This window comes from Boleophthalmus pectinirostris, unplaced genomic scaffold, assembly GCF_026225935.1.
Source record: "Boleophthalmus pectinirostris isolate CB_2022bp ecotype Guang Dong unplaced genomic scaffold, ASM2622593v1 HiC_scaffold_16, whole genome shotgun sequence".
NCBI classification, from domain to species: domain Eukaryota; kingdom Metazoa; phylum Chordata; class Actinopteri; order Gobiiformes; family Gobiidae; genus Boleophthalmus; species Boleophthalmus pectinirostris.
Genome location: NW_026571095.1, coordinates 10,712,577 through 10,735,048, shown reverse-complemented (window position 1 = coordinate 10,735,048; position 22,472 = coordinate 10,712,577). Strand labels below are relative to the sequence as shown.

Genomic DNA, 22,472 nt, shown 5'->3' with positions numbered 1-22,472 from the left:
GGCATTGTACAGTTCCCACGAAACATACGGCCCTTTGCTTGATTCTGACTGGATTCTTTAACCTAATTTGGAATTACAAAATAAACATATTTTATGATTTTACCTCATGCATGGACTAAAGCTGCTTTTCTTTTCTTTTCTTTTAGAGGTCTTTTTTTTAAATTACATTTTTTGTCCAATGAGGTTAATTTGGTCTTTCAATAATTTATGTTATTAGGTTATTTTTTCAAAGCAAGAGTTTGGATTTTTTTGGCATTTTTTGTTATGCAACCTCAGTTTTTCATTGCTTAGTCATGACACAAACTCGTACCAGTCTTACCAGTTTGTCAAAGCAATACTATTGACTGTTTAATTTTTTATTTTATTATTATTTTTTTTTAAATAAAGAAATACAATTAATATTTTGCAGAATTGAGTTAAGCATTTTGGTTGACCCTCCACAATATTTTCTGTTTCTCATATGGCCCCATGGAAAAAATAACTGCCCACCCCTGATCTAAACTCTACAAAAGTTAAAATGTTTTTAAAGGCAACTTCGAGTAAATCAGTTAAATATAGGCTAAAATAGCTGTTAACTTGAACATGACCTCTTGATGACATCACAAGGTGGAAGAGAGCATTTTGAGAGCTTTAGAGATGCAGACAGACTAATAATAAAGGATTACTCAAACATGTGTGAATGAAACAAAACAATTCCGGGTGTGTTTTAAGGAGGTAACAGCATTCTAACATGGCTTAAACCTCACAATGCTCATTTTTGCGTAATATAGAACATTTAATCTTGTTTCTTTGTTATGGTATTATGTGCGGGGTTTGCTGTTGTCTCAAGAGCTTCGTCCAACTGCGGTTATTTTAAAAAGAACTATACAAATAAATTTGACTTGACATTGATGCATAGGCACGGTGATTTATGCGTTTTGCCCAATGACCACAAACAGAACGGCAATTGATCCAGCAGTCTTTGTCTACGCGGATAAACATTTGAATCACGTCTCAATAATCCTGCTTGCTAAATAAACATACCTCTGAAATGTAAATATAAAAATAAAATAAAATAAACAGTAAGTCCGCAGACCTTCTTTGACTCATTCTTGTTGCTACAGCTTTTCAGATGCCCAGAAAATGTAGGTCGTGTCCGAATGTTCACCCTAGTCCCTAAGCCCTCATCTACTCCATAAGCTTCACTCTTTAACTGAAATATACTGATGTTGTATCGCCAAAATGTTCATAATAATACCACGGGCCATCACTATATATCGAATTAAGTTTCTTTGCTTAAATTCATTGTTATGATGCAAAAACAGAGAAAATTTTAAATTGTACTTATTCGGATTATGGGAGAAAAGTTGCATATTCACAATTGTGTTAACTTCCACAACATATCGCAATAAATATCATGCCTTGAGGTGAATATCGTGGAACTACGGTATCAGGATATCGTTACAACCCTGTCATTCAGAGAGATTCACTACTTTAGGATCACAATCAAGTCAGCTAAAACTTGATTCCTGTCATAAACAATGATCAAATCTGACAGGCACACAAGTATTGATGGACTAATAATAACTATAAAAGTTTTTGTCACACTGGAACTAATGCAAACAGACTGATTATTTAATTTTTACCAGAGATGTGGAAATTATTGCTTTTTTAACAGCTCGAGATATCAGCTCAGTCTTTGATTTTATTGGCCCTTTTAGTTGTGTTGTGTCCAGTTAAAGGTGCACTATGTAACATTTTGGTTGGGGGTCCCTCAACTGCTTGTTTCTATGGAAATGTCAGTGCTCTGCCTGGAATGTTCCACAGTATGACATTAAACAGCTCTACCTTACATTTATTGAATTACAGGTGGTTTTACAGCAGACAGATACCTAGAAAAACAGGCATTCTGACTGTGAGCGGGGTTGCTTCTTCACAGATCTGACCTGTAACTTGGTCTGATTTGGCCTACATGATGATAGAAAGGTTTAATACTGTGTTCCTGAATGCTGTTTTTTTTCCAGGCTATTACAAAGCATTATGGTCTATATTTGTGGTCACCAACCCGTCGATCGTGATCAGGCCCGTCTTTGCCGTCTCCCTGGTAGATCTTGAGCCTAAATCCAACAATTTGTGACTGCAAAGTGACAAATCTGTGAGTTTGTGAGGTTGATAATAATAGAACTCCTCTCATTAACCCTTTTCATACCTTGTTAATGCTGTTTTGTGGTCAAATTTGCACTATTTTGGTTGTTGTAATGTGTTCTCATTACAATCGCACATTTTTTCTTGTAGTGAGTGTTTTAGTCCCCAGAAAACAGTTAAATTACTAAAACTGTCTTTCTGTAATGAGTGTTCCTTAAGTTAAAAATGACTAGATTGCAAAAATAAAGCAGTCTGGAACTACAAACATGATCACTTTTGTTGTTGTTATTACGTTGGTAGATCTTGCTCTTTTCTTGGACCAAGCATGTAGACCTTTGGCTGAAAAAGGTTGGTGACCACTGATCTATATCGACCAGTCTAGAGACCACCGATGCCCACTACTTTTCAAGGTGAATTCCGGGAAATTTTGAGTGCACTACTTTTTTTTAACCAACTGGACATTCGGATACCTCTAAAAATACTGTGACTATTTAGTGCCCTGAATAGTCTGTCTAATAGTCATATTGCTAGTTAGGTGTTTCAATATACTTCCTGTCAGCGGTAAAGGCGACTGTCACATTCACCAAGCTTTCTCTCTCAACGCAAAAGAGCTGAATTGAATCTAATATGAAACCCTGCCAACAGCAATGAATTAATTGAATGTGTTTCCTGTGTGCAATTGAGTGAGATTTCAACAGGAACAAAGCACTGCATATTTTAATACTTTTCAACATTACTACTTAGCAGGGACCAGTAAAGTTAAGAGTTAAAAATATTGCACCAGTAACAAAACCCAACACCCCATAGAGCTATCATTTGCAAAGAATGTGTCTGTAAGCTGGTCTGGCATCGTGAAAGCCTCGGAGCAAGTGACAAGGGGAAAAATAAAATGAAAAAAAAAAACTAAACAAAAAAAAAAACGACAACTACCAACAAGGACGAGATCGAAAGGAAAGAGGAGAGTAGAAGAAAAAGAAGAAGACAGGGAGCGTGCGTGGGGCTATTGCAGCATGAATGTCAAATATTCATAGGATCAAAAATATCATTGAGCTTTTCACTTTGCGCTTCTCCCCATAGGTTCAGATAAGTGGGCCTAGACGGAGCAAATCTCTCAAAAATCCTTCCAAATTCCAGCAGCCCCTCTCCTGCGGGCCTGCCAGCTGCCGGGTGGTGCTCCCTTTGATGTGTGATATTACTGAGAGGTCAAGAGAACATATCATTCTCCACACACGCACACATTTGAACTGCCGTCACCGCTACCTCACCAAGATGGCTTCTGACAGTTTGAAATGAGGAAGTGGTCCAGACAGCGATGAAAAGTAACAAAGGGAAAGCTATGGGTGCGTTTATTTTAGGATGTTTTTATTAATGTTTTACAGGGTCTAAAAATTGATCTTTGGCGAGATATTTAGTTGAGTAATGATCGCTATTCTGGTCGGCTAAAATTCTTTCCTTCTTTGTACGTTAATGGCTGAGCGTAAAGAGCCCGAATTACGCTATTTTCAGATCTATGTTAAAATGTTTTCTCATCAAAAACATACCTGGGGTTGTGTTTTGGTTAAGTGCACATTTAGGCTGCGTTCTTCTCCCAAACAAATAGTTTTCTGAATCTGAATGCACCTTGTGACACTGGAAGTTCTCCATTGTGTTTTTAAACTCCATTCACATTCACTAGAATCATTTGGATAATTTCAGCCTTGGAATTGCCAGTCTCTACTGAACAAAAGGTAAAATTTTGCTTAAAAACTACCGCTTCATGACATCACAAGGTGGAAATCTGCATTTTGAGCTTTGGAAATGTAGATTTTAGATTAATAAACCAGGGATTAAACAACTTAAACATGTGTGAATGAAACAAAACAACTCCAGGTATGTTTCTGAGGAGGTAACAACATTCAACAACAGCTAAAAGCTCACAAGAGTCATTTTTGTGTAATATAGGACCTTTAAACAGTTGCCTGTCACTTATCAGATGTATGAATTTTTGAGAGTGTGAACAGCTCTTTTTGGATGACTAAACAAGTGTGGAGTCTCCTTACACGCCCCAAATCCCAAATCCAACAGCTTTTACAGGCTGCTTCTTCCATGTTTACAACAGATAAAATAGTAGATTTTTAAATGCATTGTTCACTGGTCTGATTTTGAGAGATATATTATAATGGGGGCGGTCACAACATTCTCTTGTAAAAGAAAATAAACGCAGTATCCCAGCTTTAATGCATCATAGGCTGTTGTTAGTCTATTTATCTAGTCACATTTGTAACTTATTGTCATTTTCAAACACAATATTGCCTTAGTGGTATTGTCACAACACTAATACTGATGCCTTTTAAAACACTGTATTAAACAATGTTTACCAAAATGCTTTAGCACAGCGTTGAGGTTATAGGCTGGCAAAACAAACCAGTATACTTTCTGATTTAAAAGGTACACTGCTCATCTTTTCTGCTTTTCTCCATGGAAATGTTATTGGTTTGTCTAAAATGCTCCACAGTGTAGATTAAACCTCTATCAGGATAGAGACAGGCAGGTTGTAGCACTATGCTAGATTACAATTCAGATCTGTGGAAAGTCGAGCCTATTCACAGAAGGAATTATTGTGTTTTTGTCCAACAGAATCACCTGTAATGAAAAAATGCTAGATGGATATGTTTAATTAGCCAGGCTGGCGCCACCTAGTGCCTCCGCTCAATTTAATTTCTCTCCAGCGACTAGGTCAGGAATCGGAATACACTAAACGGTTTGCAAGAACCCTGGAAGTGCAAGTTTGGGCACCAGCCAATCAGCGAAGAGCCATATATTCTGTGTTGGCAACGATTTCCGAGATCGAGGATTTAAAGCCGAAACAAAGAGAATGTTTGGTGAATTTTATCAAGGGAAAAAACATTATTGTCCTTCTTCCTACGGGATTTGGGAAAAGCTTAATATACCAGTTAGCCCCGTTAGTGGCACATTACATATGTAACTACCAAATAGCAGAGATTGGTTAAATTAAAAAAGTAACTGCCAACCATCGAGCAAACAAATCCTAATGCTGCGAGGTTGTTTCTACGAAGTGAAACTGGCTGATGAATCAGGATAATGTTTAATGTCATACCATGGAACAATGCAGGGAAAGCAATAACATCTCCATGGAGACAAGCCAGTTGTTGACCCTCCACCAGAAAAGTTGCACAAAGCACGTTTAATGCAGAAGGGTGTGTACCAGACACCAAAGAAAATGTTTTGATTGGTTAAACTCTGTCAGTCATGCCCATCTGGACTCTGGGAGACTACATGTTTTTGCAAAGTAAAGGAAAAACTTGAAGTCTTCCCTGGCCACGCTAATGATGAACTAACCATTTCTATAGATGAATCGTCTAAAAACATAATCTGCATGTAGTCATAGTCTCTAAGCAGGTATGGATATAGCTCTATAAAAGACTTCTACACAGGTTTCCTTTGCGACATCATATCTGAGAATAACTGCTTCAAAATGTGTGCCAGGATCTGTTTTCTTCCCATTTATGCAACCATGAACAAAGTACCCATTCCCCAGGGAGAGTATTATTTTAAAAACTGCTACATCTCCCGCCGACGTCAGGGGAAAAGATGCGGTGTCTCCTCAATAACCCGGCAAATAGCTCCTGAAAGGCACTTTATTTGCATTGTGATAGAATTTAAGTCAGCCTCTCCGTCCCACTCTCTTCCTCCGTTACTATGGTTATGGTCTCCGGTTCGCCCCCCCTTTTGTCTTATACCTCATTGAGTTTTAATCTTTTTCTGGCATAGTAAAGTCACCTCATTGAATACGTGGTGCAAGATGAACTGCCCGCGGACCTCTGCTGGAAAACAAAGAAAGCAATTGAGAGGCATTGTCCCATTCAAACAGTACTCTATCTATTCTCTCCAAGGCTTTTCCCATTAAGACCTAGTTAGCCCGGCTGATAAAGACTAGTTACTCTGCTGCTAAAATACATTGTTTTAGCTGGATGGCTATTGGCGAAGCGGCTGTGCTTAACTTGCTGTCAATTTCAGTAGTGGCGATTTCATTTTACTGCAAACCTCTGCAGTAATGGAAAGCACTAGGTTATTTACTTTAAACTAAAAGGGCCAGTAAAATCAAACACTGACCTGACCTATTGAGCCTGCTAAGTCTAAATGGATGAACTGCAGTCAGATAAAGCTTACAGAGATAGAGTAGATCTGTCTAAATACATAATTTTATTCACGAGAGAGACAATCCACTCTTTCGGGTTCGATAATGTTAATTAATTTATTGAAATGGTGTCGCACTTTTAAGTGTGCAGTCTAGAAGCGCTTAATGTCTGTTTAAAGGAGTAGTATGTTACTTTTCTAGTGGGGGTTCTGCCACTTTGTCTGGAATGCTTCACAATATGGCATTAATTAAACTCTCGCCATGGAGACATCACTACGCACAGACCAAATCTAGAGATTGACCTATATGGGTTTTTCCATGGCCGATAGTTGAGAATACATAGAAATCGAAGGTCGATAAACTGCAGATATTTCTAAGACAATATTCTGGTAATTTTCCCAAAGTACTGTATATATTTATGTAATTTGTAAGACTGCATGTTTTAAAGGGACAGTCCGGAATTTTGCACATAGGACCTCATTTCCTAGTGAGCCAGAGTGTTGGAGACATGTGGAGATACTTTTTAAAATATTCCTTCCAGTCCTTTTATTTGCAGAGGTTGCCAGTGCTAGGCTAGCGCATGTCAATGGCCACAGTTAGCCTGCCACTAAAAACAGTCTTACCCACTCCACAAAACACCGGAAGTAAATCTATCAAGACTATTGATGTAAATGTTTGTGTTGACAGAATAATTTTAGAAGTAAAACCAACCTTGCATTTGAAGGATATATGTCTGAGCAGCAGCAGCGAGTTGTACTTCCTGATAGAAAACTTGGCAGAGGCGGACTGATATGTGAGAAAATAGTCCCGCAACATGCGACAATTCATGTGATGCAAGGTTAGTTTTATTTCAAACATTATTCTATCAACACAGACATTTACATGGACAGCCTGGTGTAGTAATAGATTTACTTCGGATGTTTTGTGGAGTGGGTAAGACTGTTTTTAGTGGCAGGCTAACTATGGCCATTGACATGCACTAGCCTAGCATCAGCAACCTCTGCAAATACAAGGACTGGATGGAATATTTAAAAAAGTGTCTCCACACATTTCCAACACTCTGGCTCACAAGGAAAATTAAGCCTTATGTCCAAAATTCCGAACTGTGCCTTTAATGTCTGTTTAAAGGAGTAGTATGTTACTTTTTTTGGTGGAGGGTCTGCCACCTGCTTATCTCCATTACTTTGCCTAGAATGCTCCACAATATGGCATTAATTAAACTTCTCTATCTCCATGGGGACATCACCACATACAAATCAGATCTTAAGATTGACCAATATATTTTTTCTATGGCCAATGCCGATACCGATTGTTTGAAGATACAGAGAAATTGAGGGCTGATAAACTGCAAGACAATATTTTGGGATTATTGTGGTAATTTTTCCCAAATTATGTCATTTGTAAGAATGAATGTTTTAAAGGTATTTTCTTAGCAATACCTAAAGACATTAGATGATGAAGCCTCAACCAGAAAAGTTATAAATACAAATTTTCAAACATAAAAGAAAACTCTACAACTGTATCGTGTTTAAAATCAGATTGCCATTACTCCAGTTAGCTCCTTCACATGAGAGAGCGCTGTGTTTTGTCTGAACAATGGGAAGTGACTTCTTCTAGCTCAATTGTGTCTTTTGTCAAGTAGAGGCTGATTAGTGCCACTGAGCCCATAGTGGCAAATCTGTGAAAAACACACACAGTATAACAGCGCTGCTCGCCTAAACCCCCACCATTACCTAACCCCCCTCCCCACTTATGACCTAAACCCCCCACCCATCACCTACACCTCACCCACCCCCCCGGCTCTTGACGAAAAGACTGAAAATGATTGTTGCTTCTAATTAGCAGTTTGTCGAAGTCAAAATGGCTCCCACAGGCACATCACAGAGCTGCATGGTAAGAAGGAGAAAGAGAGATAGGAAGAGGGAGAGACAGAGGTGAAGAGGGAGAGAGAAATAGAGAGGGGGAGGAGCTAAAAAAAAAAAATAGACTATGTAGAACCTGAATCATAGTACTTAAAGGGCTCACATTGCACTGTTTTACCAATTTTTTTTCTTTCTAATGTCGTTTCCTCACCACAAACAATCCTGGAGTTGTGTTTTGTTTCATTCACACATGTTTAACACACAAATCCTGAATATTTAGGCTGAGTTCTGAAAACTCTGTTCCACCTTGTGATGTCACGCAGCAATACAGGAAGTGCTCCACTGTGCCGTTAAACTCCACTTCACTACAATAATTGGAAAATTTCAGCCCAAGAATTGCCAATCTCTACTGAACGAAAAGTAAAAAGTCACCGTTAAGGTTAGAGAACGTTTTTCCTGGTATTTTTGAGCAATAAAAGCTAGATACATGAGTTAAACACCATACTGTGTTTTGCTCAGCAGGTCCCTTCCTTCACCAAAAGTTTACCAAAACCAAAGTTTGTGAGAATAAAAACTACTACTATTACTAGGGATGTAATGATATCCAAATCTCTCAATATGATATTATCACAATATGCATCTCACGGTACGATATTTATTGCGATATTTTGGAGAGGATAATATAATCTTTTTTGCTTTTAAAATACCTTGACAAGATTCTGGTGTGAATTATTACCATCATAATCCCAAGAATTCAAGTAAAAAACATGTAACTTCATGTTGTGTGCGCTGAAATGAATCATGGGATATGTAGTTCTCAGTGTTCACAAGCTGTTGCTGTACTGTATCACGATATTTCGGTTATTGTTGCATGCCTAACTATTACTTTAACCATTATAAGAATTTTGTGATCTAAAACGTTAAAATGGCAGTACCCAAATGGTGTGTAATAAAGTCAAATTTGTTTTGCTCCGATAAAGATATAGCCAAGAAAAAAACAGCTCAAAATGACACTGCTGTAATGTCCGTATCTAATTAAAGGTCAATAAAATTCTGAAGCCCATGAACCAGGAAGTGTGTTGTTAGCATGCTAGTTGTAACAGCAAAAATCATTACAGTAAATAATTAGGATGCAAAGAATTTGTTAGTTAAGTGATGAATAACTATGAACCACTGCAAACCATGTAAAATTAAGTAGTTCCTTTTTTTAAAATAAGTAAAAAACAGGTACAGCACCTTTAACACAACACAGTGAGATAAATTTGTAAATATTATCCTGTCTGTACAATATAAAAACACAAAACTACCCTTCCAAATCAGCTTATTACTTGTTAGTTTAGCCCAGGCTGCACTTACTGATATTCTCCGCGGGGACTTTGACGATGGCGGGCTCCATGAGGTTGTCGGCCAGGACGAAGGCTCCCTCCTCCAGCGTGTCCAGGAGCATGGTGGCGGCGTGGGTCTGCTCCGTGGCGTTCATGTCCCTCCACGACTTCAGCGCTTCGGGGCGGAGGAGGTTGTCCACGGTGTCCACGATGGCCTGTATCCATGGAGACAAGTTAAAATGTCAGGGTACGCTCTCCCACTACAAACGCAGCTTAACTTAGAAGGGAGACTGGGTGGGGATGATTACAAAAATATATATACAGGGCATGCATGATGGACAGTGACGACGAATGCCAAGGCTGAAGTCAAAATAATAGAATGCATAATGTATTTTTCATATGCCGTTTGTAAATGTAAATTGTGCTAAACTTTGAATGGAAACTTGCTTGAGGCGAAATGGGGACTTTGAAAAGCAATTGTTTCTTTCCCCAAAACAAAACACAGCACAGCTACCTCCTCAAATATTAAGTCTAAAGCAGCCATTTTCCATACAACAATTACTCTCATAATCCACACAGACTTATTTTCATAACAGGATCTAGGCCCTGAACGCCCCGAGCGATATTCTCTTCAAACAGGAAGGTGGCATTATGATGAAAACCGTGTCAGGAGTGGCAGCTGAAGAAGTCAAGAATGGGGGGAATTTCGGGGTCCTGTTTTCTATGGCAAATCCTTTCATTTCCTGGTTTCTGATAAGCGGTAAGTAAGCAAAACATTCCGACAAAACCGCGCCAGTATCGTGTGTTGCTATAACAAGAGTTTCCTTTGACCTGGGCAAATGGGAGTTCACGGCTCCTGCGTACCACGGTCACGCTAAAATACTGTAAACTCTGTGTAATCGTGTTAGGGACACTTTCACATGGTTCTGAAGGCTAGAGTGCACATGTCAAACTAGGCCAGGCCGGGCGATCTTTATCAGATTCACTTGTGCAACTGTTTTTCCACGCAGAGAAAATCATAATGGTAAAAAGAACTAGGTCAGTGATTCTCAGGAAGATATCAGTTATTTTCTGATCTGTATTATTATAATGTTATTTCCTCGTCAAAAACATACTCAGAGTTGTGTTTTGTTTCATTCACACATGCTTAACACACAAACCCTGCATATTTATTTAGGCTGAGTTCTCAAAACTTGACGCCATACACCCTCACTAGAATCCGGATAATTTCTGCTCTGGAATTGCCAATCTTTACCAATCTCTGCCAAACTAAAGTTAAAAGGGAGTTTAAACATTACTACTGGAGATGTAGACAGACTAATATGGGTGTAACGATATACAAGTGTCGTCACGGTATAAACCTCAAGGTACGATATTTATTGTGATATCGTGGGAAAGCTCACGATATGGTGGAGAGGCTCACAATTAATGATGTAACAATATCCAAATCTCTTGGTACAATTTTAATGATATACATCTCACGGTACGATATTTATTGCAATATTTTGTGGAGGTTAACAAAACTGTTAATCTGCTACTTTTTCCTCTTTAAATGCCTTGACCAAATTTAATCCAAAGAACTAAGACTTAAAAGTGCTTAGAAGTGTCATTTCTTCTTGTAGTCTACACTGAAATGGAGCAAAGGATCATGGTCTATGTAGTTCCCTCTGGCTTTTTTATAGCTATTGGTGCAATTAATTTAAGCAAAGAGACTTGTAATTCGATATATTGTGATGGTCCATGATATTATTGTGCGAACTTTGACGATATGATATCATGATACTTATTGTTACATCCATACAGAGTAATAATACATTTTTACTCAAAAATGTGTGAATGAAACAAAACAGAACTCCAAATAAGTTTTGTGATGAGGTAACAACATTGTAACATGGCTTAAAGCTCACAATAGTTAATTTTACCTTGCTTTAAGTGCACCTTTGAGACTAAAACAAAGTCCTCCTAACTGGACAATATCTGAACCAAGACCAGAGTCTAGACAAAACCAGGTCTGTACTTTGGTTCAACCGTAAACCAGACCAGGTCCAAATGACCCCGAAAGTGGTCTTAAACAAGGACTTACTATGATTCATGAATACTATCTGGAAGAAATCTTACTGTTGATCTTTTAACAACAACTGAACAAAAAATTAAAATGAATTTTTCTTTCTTGATTTTTAAAATTGCTAACATTTGAAATAACCTCCATTATTTTGAGATCAGAAAATAGTAGCGTTTGGCCAATATCTGTTTTCCATGTTTGCATTTATACAAATCTACTCTGCAATTCTCATCCTACAAACACGTAGGTAGCTCACTGCTCTGTTGTATGAGCCCCGCAGTCGGGGCAAACCCAGTTCATGGTCTGTCCCGCTATTTTACAAAGTACTTGGCACCACAGGTTAGAGCAAAAGTACATTATAGTTCCCATTGCTTTCTCTTCCAGGTACTCCAATCTCCCATCAATCGAAAACATAATTCTCTAAGATCCTCCTGACTACGAGGATCTGGACAAGGATCGCCCACAGCTTCCAAAGGGTTGAACAGAATTGCACTCTAAAGTAATGTTCAGCCTCAACCTTAACCTTTTCGAAATGTAAGCAGCGTTTGAAAAACACGGTCATAGCTGGTTATAGAACTATTTAAAGACGCACTATGTAACTTTTCGAATGGAAATGACCTTTTTGCATGGAATGTTCCACAGTATGACATTACCCATTTTGTATTTATTCTCTTTTTAGTGTTTCTATTGGTACAAAAATATATTGAATACCATCTATTCTTACTGAGAGTGGGGTCGTCTTTCCACAGATCTGACTAGAGATTGACTGAGGTTTTTTTCATTGCTCATGCCGATACAGATACCGATTGTTTAGAATCCAGAGCAACCAAAGGCCAATAAACTCTGCTGATATTTTTGGGCCAATATGTAAGGCAGACTTTAAAAATCTTTTCCCTCCCAAAACGATGTCATTTAAATTTACTTTTTCAGCAGTTTTGTACTAATGTGTTCAAATAAAGATTTATGGGTTTTTTAAGCTGTAGTTTGCCCAAACAAAATACTGGTCTGCGCTCGAGTTTAAGGCCAATAGATGATATGATAAAAAGTCAAAATATGGGCCAAATGATATATTAGTCTATCTCTAAATCTGACCTGCAACTTGACCTGGTTGTCTTCATGGAGAAAGGGAAATTTAATACCAAATTGTGAAACATTTCAGGCAATTCCAAGCAATAACAATCAGTGTATCATTTGTTCATTCGTTTTTCAAAATAAAACCAAAAATATGAAAATGAAAAGAACAACTATTTTCTTCCAAAAAAAATGTTTTGTCTCCAAACCCAAAATGAAAACAAAAAACAAAACAATTCGTCTTTTCAGTTTTTGACACGACTCTACTCTCAAAAATTCGTCATCACTTCACAGGCATTATTTATTGAGCAGAAGAAACATCGATCAAGATGCCGAACTTTTACACCACATACAGACCATACAACCAGGACTAAACCAGGACTGATCCCAGGACTGAAGCAGGACTAAACCAGGACAGAACTAAGACTAAACCAGGTCTAAAAGAGGACCTGTTTTCAGTCCTGGTTCAGTCAGTCAAAGTCCGGCACTGTAGTTTAAGTCACGGAAATGGGAAACGGCCGTTATCCATTTTTTTCCATTATTGATTTAAACACAAAATAAAAAACTGAAAAAACGAATTGTTATCTATTTATTCATTTTGGTTTTGGAGAAAAAAAACTGTCTTTTCATTTTTGGTTTTATTTTGAAATATGACTGAACGAATGATACAGATTAATAACATCTTTTTTAGAGAGAAGCACGTGGTGGACCCTCCATTTGAATATTACCTTTAAAAGAGACAAACAAACTGTGGATTCAAACACACCGGTAAACGTATTATAATCCGGTGCACATTTCTGGCAGGTAGCATCATCCATAGCTCTTCTTCGGCTCGAGTAGCACGGGGCTAGCGCGCTAACTGTGTGACAATTTAACCATAGGTGCCATTAACCACAGCAAGGCCCGGCCACAATAACGGTAATTAACCACAACAAGCCCTCGCGCACTGTACCAATTAACTAGAGCTGTGATTATCCAAAACACTCATTGACCACGGACAAGACTAACACACTCTAACACACACTAACACTGCGACGCGAGCGAGATCCGGCAAGTCTAGCGCAATGTATGATTAACTACGTTCAACCACAAGAGGCTACACTTAACAATAGCGATGAGTAGGGGTAGACAGGAGGCCCCAGGCGCGCTTTTAGACTATATCATGGTCGCCACGCACGCGAATCAATCTCTTGCCCTGACCTTGCCGGCAACCCAAGCCTCGGCGAGTTGTAACTATGATCGGAGTTAATACAAGAGCAGCGGAGGGAGGAAGGGAGGGAGGGGAGAGAGAAGGAGACGGCGATTAGAAGGTCGGCGGCCATTACGAGCAGACAGACAGTAAATGGTCTATGCCTCCTAGTGAGCCATCCTCAAAGGACCTATGAAATCTGGAAAGGGGGCCAAAAGGGGTCTGCTGTGTCTAATTTGTACAGCACAGAATGAACACTACGAGAGCAGGCCAGGGGATCAGCTTTAATTGTCGGCGTGTAGTATTTGGGGGGACGGATCGCAGAAGGGGCCTATGGGAGGAACGGGTTGTGTGTGCGTGTGAATGTGTGTGTGTGTGTGTGTGAAGAGGTGAAAGCTTGGCCGGTACTGACGCAATGTAACTGAACGAGACGTAGGCGTTCACTGGTGTTAGGGATTTTCAGGAATTCCAAAAAAAAGAAAGATTTCAACTTAACATTTAAAGGGCCCGTATTACGCAGTTTTCTGATCTATGTTATAATATTGTTTCCTGGTAACAAACAATCCTGGAGTTGTGTTTTGTTTCATTCACACACAAATTACATTCAAATCCAGCATATTTAGGCTTCTTACAAACTGAAAACACTCCGTGACGTCATTTGGTAATACTACAGGAAGCGCTCCATGGTGTTTTTAAATTCCATACACCTTCGCTAGAATCATTTGGATAAATTTGCTCTTCTAATTTCAAGTATTTAATATTCATGCTTACGTCACAAACCAGGAAGACGTTTGGAAAGATGCAATGACAATTTTTGGTGTAGTTCCCGACACTGGGCTTGCCGACCAACTGTGATCAAACTCACTGAAGTAAATGTGATCAGCGGTAAAATGAAGACTGCATACACATGTGCTGTTTGGAATCATCTTGAATTTGGCGCCCTCATCTCTTCTAATCACGTCAGAGTTGTGCATCAGTGCAGAAATGATGAAAACTGAGGTATGGTTGTAATTCAGACATGTCAAACTTGGGCCCGGGGGCCAAATTTGGCCCGAGATATAATTATATTTGGTCTGCAAGATGACATCAAATATGTATTAGAGCTGCTCGCTGGCTACAGATAGGCTATACAGACATGATTTATTTAAAATTTTGTTATTATTTTATATTATGCTTGTTCTGGATTCCATGTTTAAGCAAAACTATGATTAAACATTTATTTTAATAAGAAAGGGTTCAACATTACATATCTCGAAAGAAGAAAAAATACGCAGATGTTGTTGAAATTTTTCAATAAATATTTACTTTGGCCCACGACTTCCCAGTTTTTTATTTCAGCCTTCTGTGAATTTGAGTTTGACATCCCTGTTGTAATTGTTGATTAGCGGAACATAACAGAACGCTACAGTGACATGTAGATGAAGAAATTTTCTCATTTCTCATTTTCTAATTTTTCCTCCATTTTGTTAAACTTACTAGCGCGAACAGAGCCTTCCTGAAGTTGTAATCGCACCTTTCCAAATAAAACATCTTTTTGGTTTGTGACGTAAGCATGAATAGAGCCTATCTCTACTAAACTAAAGGTAAAAGGTAGCTGTTAAATTGAAAACTACCGCTTCATGACACCACAAGGGTTACTCAAATGTATGTGAATGAAACTAAACAACTGTGGGTATGCTTTTAAGTAGGTAACATTCTAACATGGCTTAAAACTTACAAGAATCAAGTTCGTGAAATATAGGACCCTTAAATGAATGACAATCCTTTTGTATCCTATGTATTCTCTCCAGTGCCTCCTGTTCTGTCCTTCACAGCATCTTTGTAGCTCTTGGCTCCCTTGAGAAAGAAGTGCATATCGATCACAACAGAGGTCACGCTGGGTTGCCAGATACTAGCCCAAGAATGCATGAAATACTAACATGTTAAGGACAAGTCAGGACTAAGACATAAGAAGCATTTAGCCAGACTTGAGCCTAACAATTAGTCTTGACATTAAAGAACCATATTGCTCATTAAAGGTGGATTGTTTAACATGGTGGAGGGTCCGTCACCTGCTTGTTTCTATGGAGATGTCACTGCTCTGCCTGGAATGTTTCACAGTACGACATTAAACAGCTCTAACTTACATTTATTCAATTATTGGTAATTTTATAGCTCAAAAATACCTCGAAAAACAGGAATTCTGACTGTGAGCGGGGTCGCCTCTCCACAGATCTGACAACTTGGTCTGATTTGGTCTCACTGAAGATAGAATATAATAGAATGTAATACCATACTGTGAAACATTCCAGGCAAAGCTAAATCCAGGACCCTCCACCAGAAAAATGACAAAATACATCTTTAAACGTCACTGAGCTAAATGCAGGGGCCACCCACAGAAAGCCTAGCGTCATCTCTGCCTTTTGACTTTCCAAAAATGGCATCAAGACACCGGCAAAGACAACAGCGTGATCGCTATGACAACTGAAATCAAGATCTATTATAGTGACCACAATTAGCATTTAACACATGAGTACTGCAGTGTTTACCTGACATATGCACCGTTTAGACGTGTATAAATAGAACGGAAAGAGAATCGCTGAAATCCATTTTGTCTCGCGATTAAGGGCACCTTGAATGCTTACATCACGCTGTGTCTTTGTGCAATTTTACAGAGCAGAAACTTCAATCACAAAACAAGAAAACAAAATGTCTAGAGGACAGTGCGCAGTGATGGGGAGAATACTTTGAAAATGTTTTGAGTTACACAATACTGAATACCTGCATTGAACTGTATTTTGTAATGTATTCTGTTACATGGGCCAATCAGAGTACTGTATTCTGAGTACTTAAGAATACTTTTACATTCAATTGCATTATATTATACTGTAAAAACATGACATATAACTACAAACAATTATATTTTTGTTTGTTATGCATGAATTTATGTCCGTTTAGAGCAGCAATTTAGGAAAGTAACTGTATCCTGAATACCACCAAATTAAAGAGTAACTGCATCGGAATACATTTAGTCAAAATTTGTATTCAGAATATGTACTTTTGGTCATGTATTCACTTATTTCTTAACATTGACAGTGCACACAATCTGAAAAGAGCACAAACACATTAAGGCATCAATAGGCCTGTCACAATAATTACTATATCGACTTATAATTCAATATATGAAGGCAGGAATAATATTTTTGGGGGGTCAGTAGTCAGAAAAGTTTTGTTATTTTTTTGACTATACAACAGACCTTTTTCACAACGGCCGGAAGTGTCGCGATGTATGGTAAAATGTCACTTATGTTAATGTTTTTCTGTGGCAAAATATCTGTGGAAATGTCTCGCGTATTTTCCACCAGCTTCATAAATCTGCCCCATCACCAAATCGTCAACCAACAAGAAGAAGATGAAGAATTTATCCACAACTATCACGGTAAGAAAGACGAAAACGTAAAGGCAAACAACGACAAGCATTAGTGAACTACTCCTGAGCAAAACTAACATTATGATCATGAATAAAACAAGTAATAAGTAATTCCTTAATAAGTAACTTGTTAACTCAGACTGATTGTAGAATTAAAATTAAAAATCAATTTCATGGTGTAGATATTGGCATAGACAGATTTGTGCAGTTGAAATGCTCCAGATGTTCACAGATTACATGTCTCGCATTTAAACTGCACAAATCTCTCTGTCTGTGCTAATATCTACATCATGAAATCCATTTTTTATTTTAATTCTAGAATCAGTCTGAGATAACAAGTTACTTATGTTTTATTCATGGCCATAATGTTAGTTTTGTTCAGGAGTAGTTCACTAATGCGTCGTCGTCGTTCGCCTTTACGTTTTCATCTTTCTTACGTTGACAGTTGTGGATAAATTCTTCAAGGATGAATGTTTATCCTTTGTCGACCTTGTTAGATGAAGATTTGATGATGGGGGCAGATTTATGAAGCTGCTGGAAAGTACGTGAGAAATTTCCACAGATATTTGCCATAGAAAAGCATTAACTTAAGTGACATTTACTCTACATTGCAGCACTTCCGGCCGTTGTGAAAAAGGTCTATAAGATTTAAGACATAAAAAGGTTGAATCACTTATTTCTATGACTCAATACAGACGCAAACTGAGTAAGTGTCTGATTCTGCTCTTTATTTATTGCAGCTCATGTTTTTTGGTTTTTTTTAACAATATTGTAGATTTAGAATAGTTTTAAATCGTGCTTGTTTGTGGCATTTGTTTCAATATTATCATTTATCGTGTATATTTACTTCAGCAATATATCACACTTCAAAATTTGCTATCGTGACAGGCCTACGCATTGAGATACTAAACCCAAGGGAGATTTTTTTTTTGCCAGTTTTCTCATTTTTGGTGATAAGTTACAGGACAAGGGAGAGTAGAAATTGTACAATGTAAGCAAGTGAAAATTGAGCACGCTGCCACTTTGATCACACTTCTGGCTGACAGGGAGGCGCAATTACGAACCATGGGACGACAATTATTCACACAACGTGGAAGAAGCCGACAAGAGAAACAGAAGAGAGAGGAGAGGAAGAAGAGGAGAGGAGTGGGGGAGGAGAAACAGACATGGAGAAGACGTGAGTGGAGGAATATATAGGACAAAAGCGCTGGGATGTTGACAGTAGCTTTCCGGGGGATGGACACAATGGCGGAAAGGACAGACTACCAGATTTTATACAAGGGAGTTACACCAGGCACGGGAGCTCTGTTTCCACCAAGCGCCGTAGAACAGATCGGCACGGCAACGGCACTATTTATGGTTGTTTGCGTTGTCGCCGAGCCAAAACAAGTATCATTCCACCACCATGTTGGCAGGCTTCCACTAAAAAGGTTGCTCTAAATGCGCCACACATTACTGATTGGTTGAAAAATACAAATTAAAAGGAAAACAAAGCCTGTCTTGTTCACGTATGCCATGATGAAAGAATATGAAATTGTGCACTTTTAATCCCAACTGAAAGTGAACATCTTGTATCAACAGCTGGTTCTGAGGTTCTTTTTTTCCTTTTTTTGTTGGGTTTTGTGTGCGTGCATGTGTGTTAGTGTGCGTTTGTGTGAATTAAAACAGCCTAGATTGTGGTCTGTTTTAAATAGTTACGACAGGTGAAAGAAAATTTCGAAAATAGGAGTGCTATTGAGTTTTAAATTTGAATTGTCTTCTTTTGTTTTCAGTATTGCACAAATTAAGTATAACTGAAAACACATACCTGCACGTATAGTTATGGTACGTGATATTTGAAAAACTATTATTATATTAGAAAATGAATGAATTCATCCACTGTTTTAGAGGCAATAAAAACACCTTTACTCATAAATGCAAGAGCTAATTTCAATGCCTTAAATTCTTGGCAAAGCTACCAATAACAGTCCATGTATCATTCGTTCATTCGTTTTTTCAAAATAAAACCAAAAATAAGAAAATGGAAAAACAACTATCTTCTTCATTTATCTCCAAAACCAAAATGAAAAATGGATAAGGATTAGTTTTTTCACTTTTTAATTTTGTGTTTAAATGAATAATGGAAAAAAAAAAGGGCATTTCCAGTTTCTGTAACTTAAACTTAAATACGTCATAACTTCACAGGCATTATTTATTGAACAGAAGAAACATCGATCGCGATGCTGGACTTTTGCACCGCATACGGACTGAAGCAGGTTTGAACTAAGACTAAAACAGAACTGAACAAGGACTGAACCATTACTCAACCAGGACTCAACGAGGTCTAAACCAGGACTAAACCAGAACTAAACTAGGTCTAAAACCAGGACTAATCTTGGACTCGAGAGAAAGAGACTAGTTCAGTCCTGATTCAGTCTATATGCGGTGCAAAAGTCCAGCATCTCGATCGATGTTTCTTCGGTTCAATAAATAATGCCTGTGAAGTGATGACATATTTTTCACAGTAGAGTTACAGAGTTGTGAATTCGCATTCATACTGAAGAAAGTGTAATCGTACATTTTCATTTGGTGATTGTAATTCTTGATGTCGTAACTTTTCAATTTGTCTTCTGATGGATAAAATACGCACAGTACATTATATGTACAGCTGGACTCATTCGAGAGTTTATCCATATTTATTTTACACTCAACTACAGCCAAATATGCACGGGTTTCTATCCTATGTACACAAATATTTCTGAAAACTTTCTTACTCCATACATGTATCAGACGCAGAACTGGAGACTGCTGTCCTGTCCTGTCATCAATACATAAGGCAAGTGCAAACTGTAAGCATGTGCAAGCTATACTTACACACTTTTCATTCGTGTTTGTTTTTTTTTGGAAATAGTGTTATTTTGTTAACATGATGGCCTAAAATGTTAAACAAGCAAACCAGAAGTTATCTGTTTTTCCATAATTCATTTAAACACAAAATCGAAAAACTGAAAGAACAAATTGTTATCCGTTTTTACATTTTGGTTTAGGAGACAAACGGATGAATGAACAAATGATACACAGATTAATCTTCATGTAAACGAGCAGATGGCCCACTGAAAAGTTCCACAGTGCGCCTTAAAACTTCGAGTATTTTACATTTCGAAGTAAAATTTTCGATTCAAACTTTGCACTATATTTCTCCAGAACTGTCTAAAACTTTAACATTTCTAAAGCGTCAACTTCTCTTGTTCACTTCACTTTCTTTCAGTCTTTACTTTTCTAATTAACATTCCATCAACATTTTAAAAGCCTGCTTCCTTTTCATTTTGTCCTTAGAGCCATTTAGCTTGGCTGCACACACTGGTACACCAAAGCAAAACGTACAGAACTGAAAAATACTTCAACATTTGGTGGAAACATAGCTGTAGTTTTAACAAGACAATCGGACGGGGACAGGTATACGGACAGGGCTGCATGCTTCTGGTCAGACAAATACAAAATAGTCTTCACTTTATACCTTCATATACGCCCTGCAAGTCTTCTCTCTTTTTTGGAGCTTTGTCCGCACAACGCAAGGGACAGATCGCAGAAAGAGGTGGCGAAGAGAGAAGGAGAAAAAGAGGGAGAGAGAAAAAAGAAAACAAAAGATCACAATCAGGCCACTTACCAAACAGTCGAGAATTAATGAACTACTTCCAAATGATGAGATAGGTTTAAAATGTTTTCAAGGGGAGGATGCTGTGAGAATGCTAATAAGTGAATATGGATCAGATAATGGTTGGTAGAGGGGGGAAAAGTAAAGTGAAAGTGCTAAGGCTAGCTCGTGCGTTAGCCATTAGCGATGCACGGGCAAGATAAACGCTGTGGCAATTTGTGCTTCGTGGCATGGGCGAGAATAATGTAGCACTTTGTTGAGAAAAAAAAAAAAAAAAAAAAGCCAAGAAAAAAAAGCGTGTTCTTGGCGTTAAATGTGCGCTGTGTAACTTTTCTAGCGGAGAGTCCGTCCGCCATCTGCTCGTCTCCATGGTGATGTTATTGCTTTTCCTGAGATGTTCCACAGTATGGCCGTAAACAAACATAGCTTGTATTTATTCAATTACACAGCGTTTTTTTATTTCTCAAAACTACCGCAAAAACGTGCTTTATTACTGTGAGCGGGTCCACTTCTCCACAGATCTGACTTGTAACCAGTGTTGGGGAGTAACAGATTACATGTACCAGAGTTACGTAATCAGAGTACAAATTATGAGTAACTGTATCCAGTTACAGTTACTGTTTCAATAAGTGGTAATTGGATTACAGTTACTTTTTTTCGGTAATTCCACTCATTGCTGGAAACTAAACCAAGTCTAAACAAGGTCTAAGCCAGGACTAAATCAGGACAAAACCCAGGTCTAAGCTAGATCTAAACCAGGACTAAACCAGGACTAAATCAGGACTAAACCCAGGTCTAAGCTAGATCTAAACCAGGACTAAACCAGGACTAAACCAGGTCTAAACCAGATCTAAACCAGATCTAAACCAGGTCTAAACTAGATCTAAACCAGGACTAAATCAGGACAAAACCCAGGTCTAAGCTAGATCTAAACCAGGTCTAAACCAGGACTAAACCAGGTCTAAACCAGATCTAAACCAGGACTAAAACCAGGTCTAAACCAGGACTAAACCAGGTCTAAACCAGGTCTAAACCAGGACTAAACCAGGTCTAAACTAGATCTAAACCAGGACTAAAACCAGGTCTAAGATAGATCTAAACCAGTCCTAAACCAGGACTAAAACCAGGTCTAAACTAAATCTAAACTAGATCTAAACCAGGACTAAAACCAGGTCTAAGCTAGATATAACCAGGTCTAAACCAGGACTAAACCAGGACTAAAACCAGGTCTAAACCAAATCTAAATTAGATCTAAACCAGGACTAAAACCAGGTCTAAATAAATCTAAACTAGATCTAAACCAGGACTAAACCAGGACTAAACCAGGTCTAAACCAGGACTAAACCAGGTCTAAACCAGGATTTAACAGGACTAAACCAGGTCTAAACCAGGTCTAAACTAGATCTAAACCAGGACTAAAACAGGATTTAACAGGACTAAACCATGCTGCGTGGACGTGTCTTCTCTTCTATCAATAATATTTGTATACGGTTAAGCATTCTCGTCTTTGCTTCTCTACAGCAAATCAAGTAATCCAGAGTATTCAGATTACGTTACTCACTTTAAGTAATTTAATGGATTATGTTACAAACTACATTCTGGGGTACGTAATCTGTAATCTGTAGGGAAATACATTTTAAAAGTAACCTTCCCAACAC

General features: G+C 38.2%; 1 protein-coding gene across 1 annotated transcript in view; it reads right to left on the bottom strand.

Annotated features, from left to right (window-relative positions):
* LOC110159573 (adhesion G protein-coupled receptor L2-like) overlaps window positions 1-22,472 on the bottom strand; it is a 254,156-nt gene that overhangs the window by 50,271 nt on the left and 181,413 nt on the right. The window contains exon 9 of the mRNA XM_055151769.1: window positions 9,481-9,664. Within this exon, the coding sequence (XP_055007744.1) occupies window positions 9,481-9,664 (184 nt within the window). The remainder of the gene's footprint in view (window positions 1-9,480; window positions 9,665-22,472) is intronic.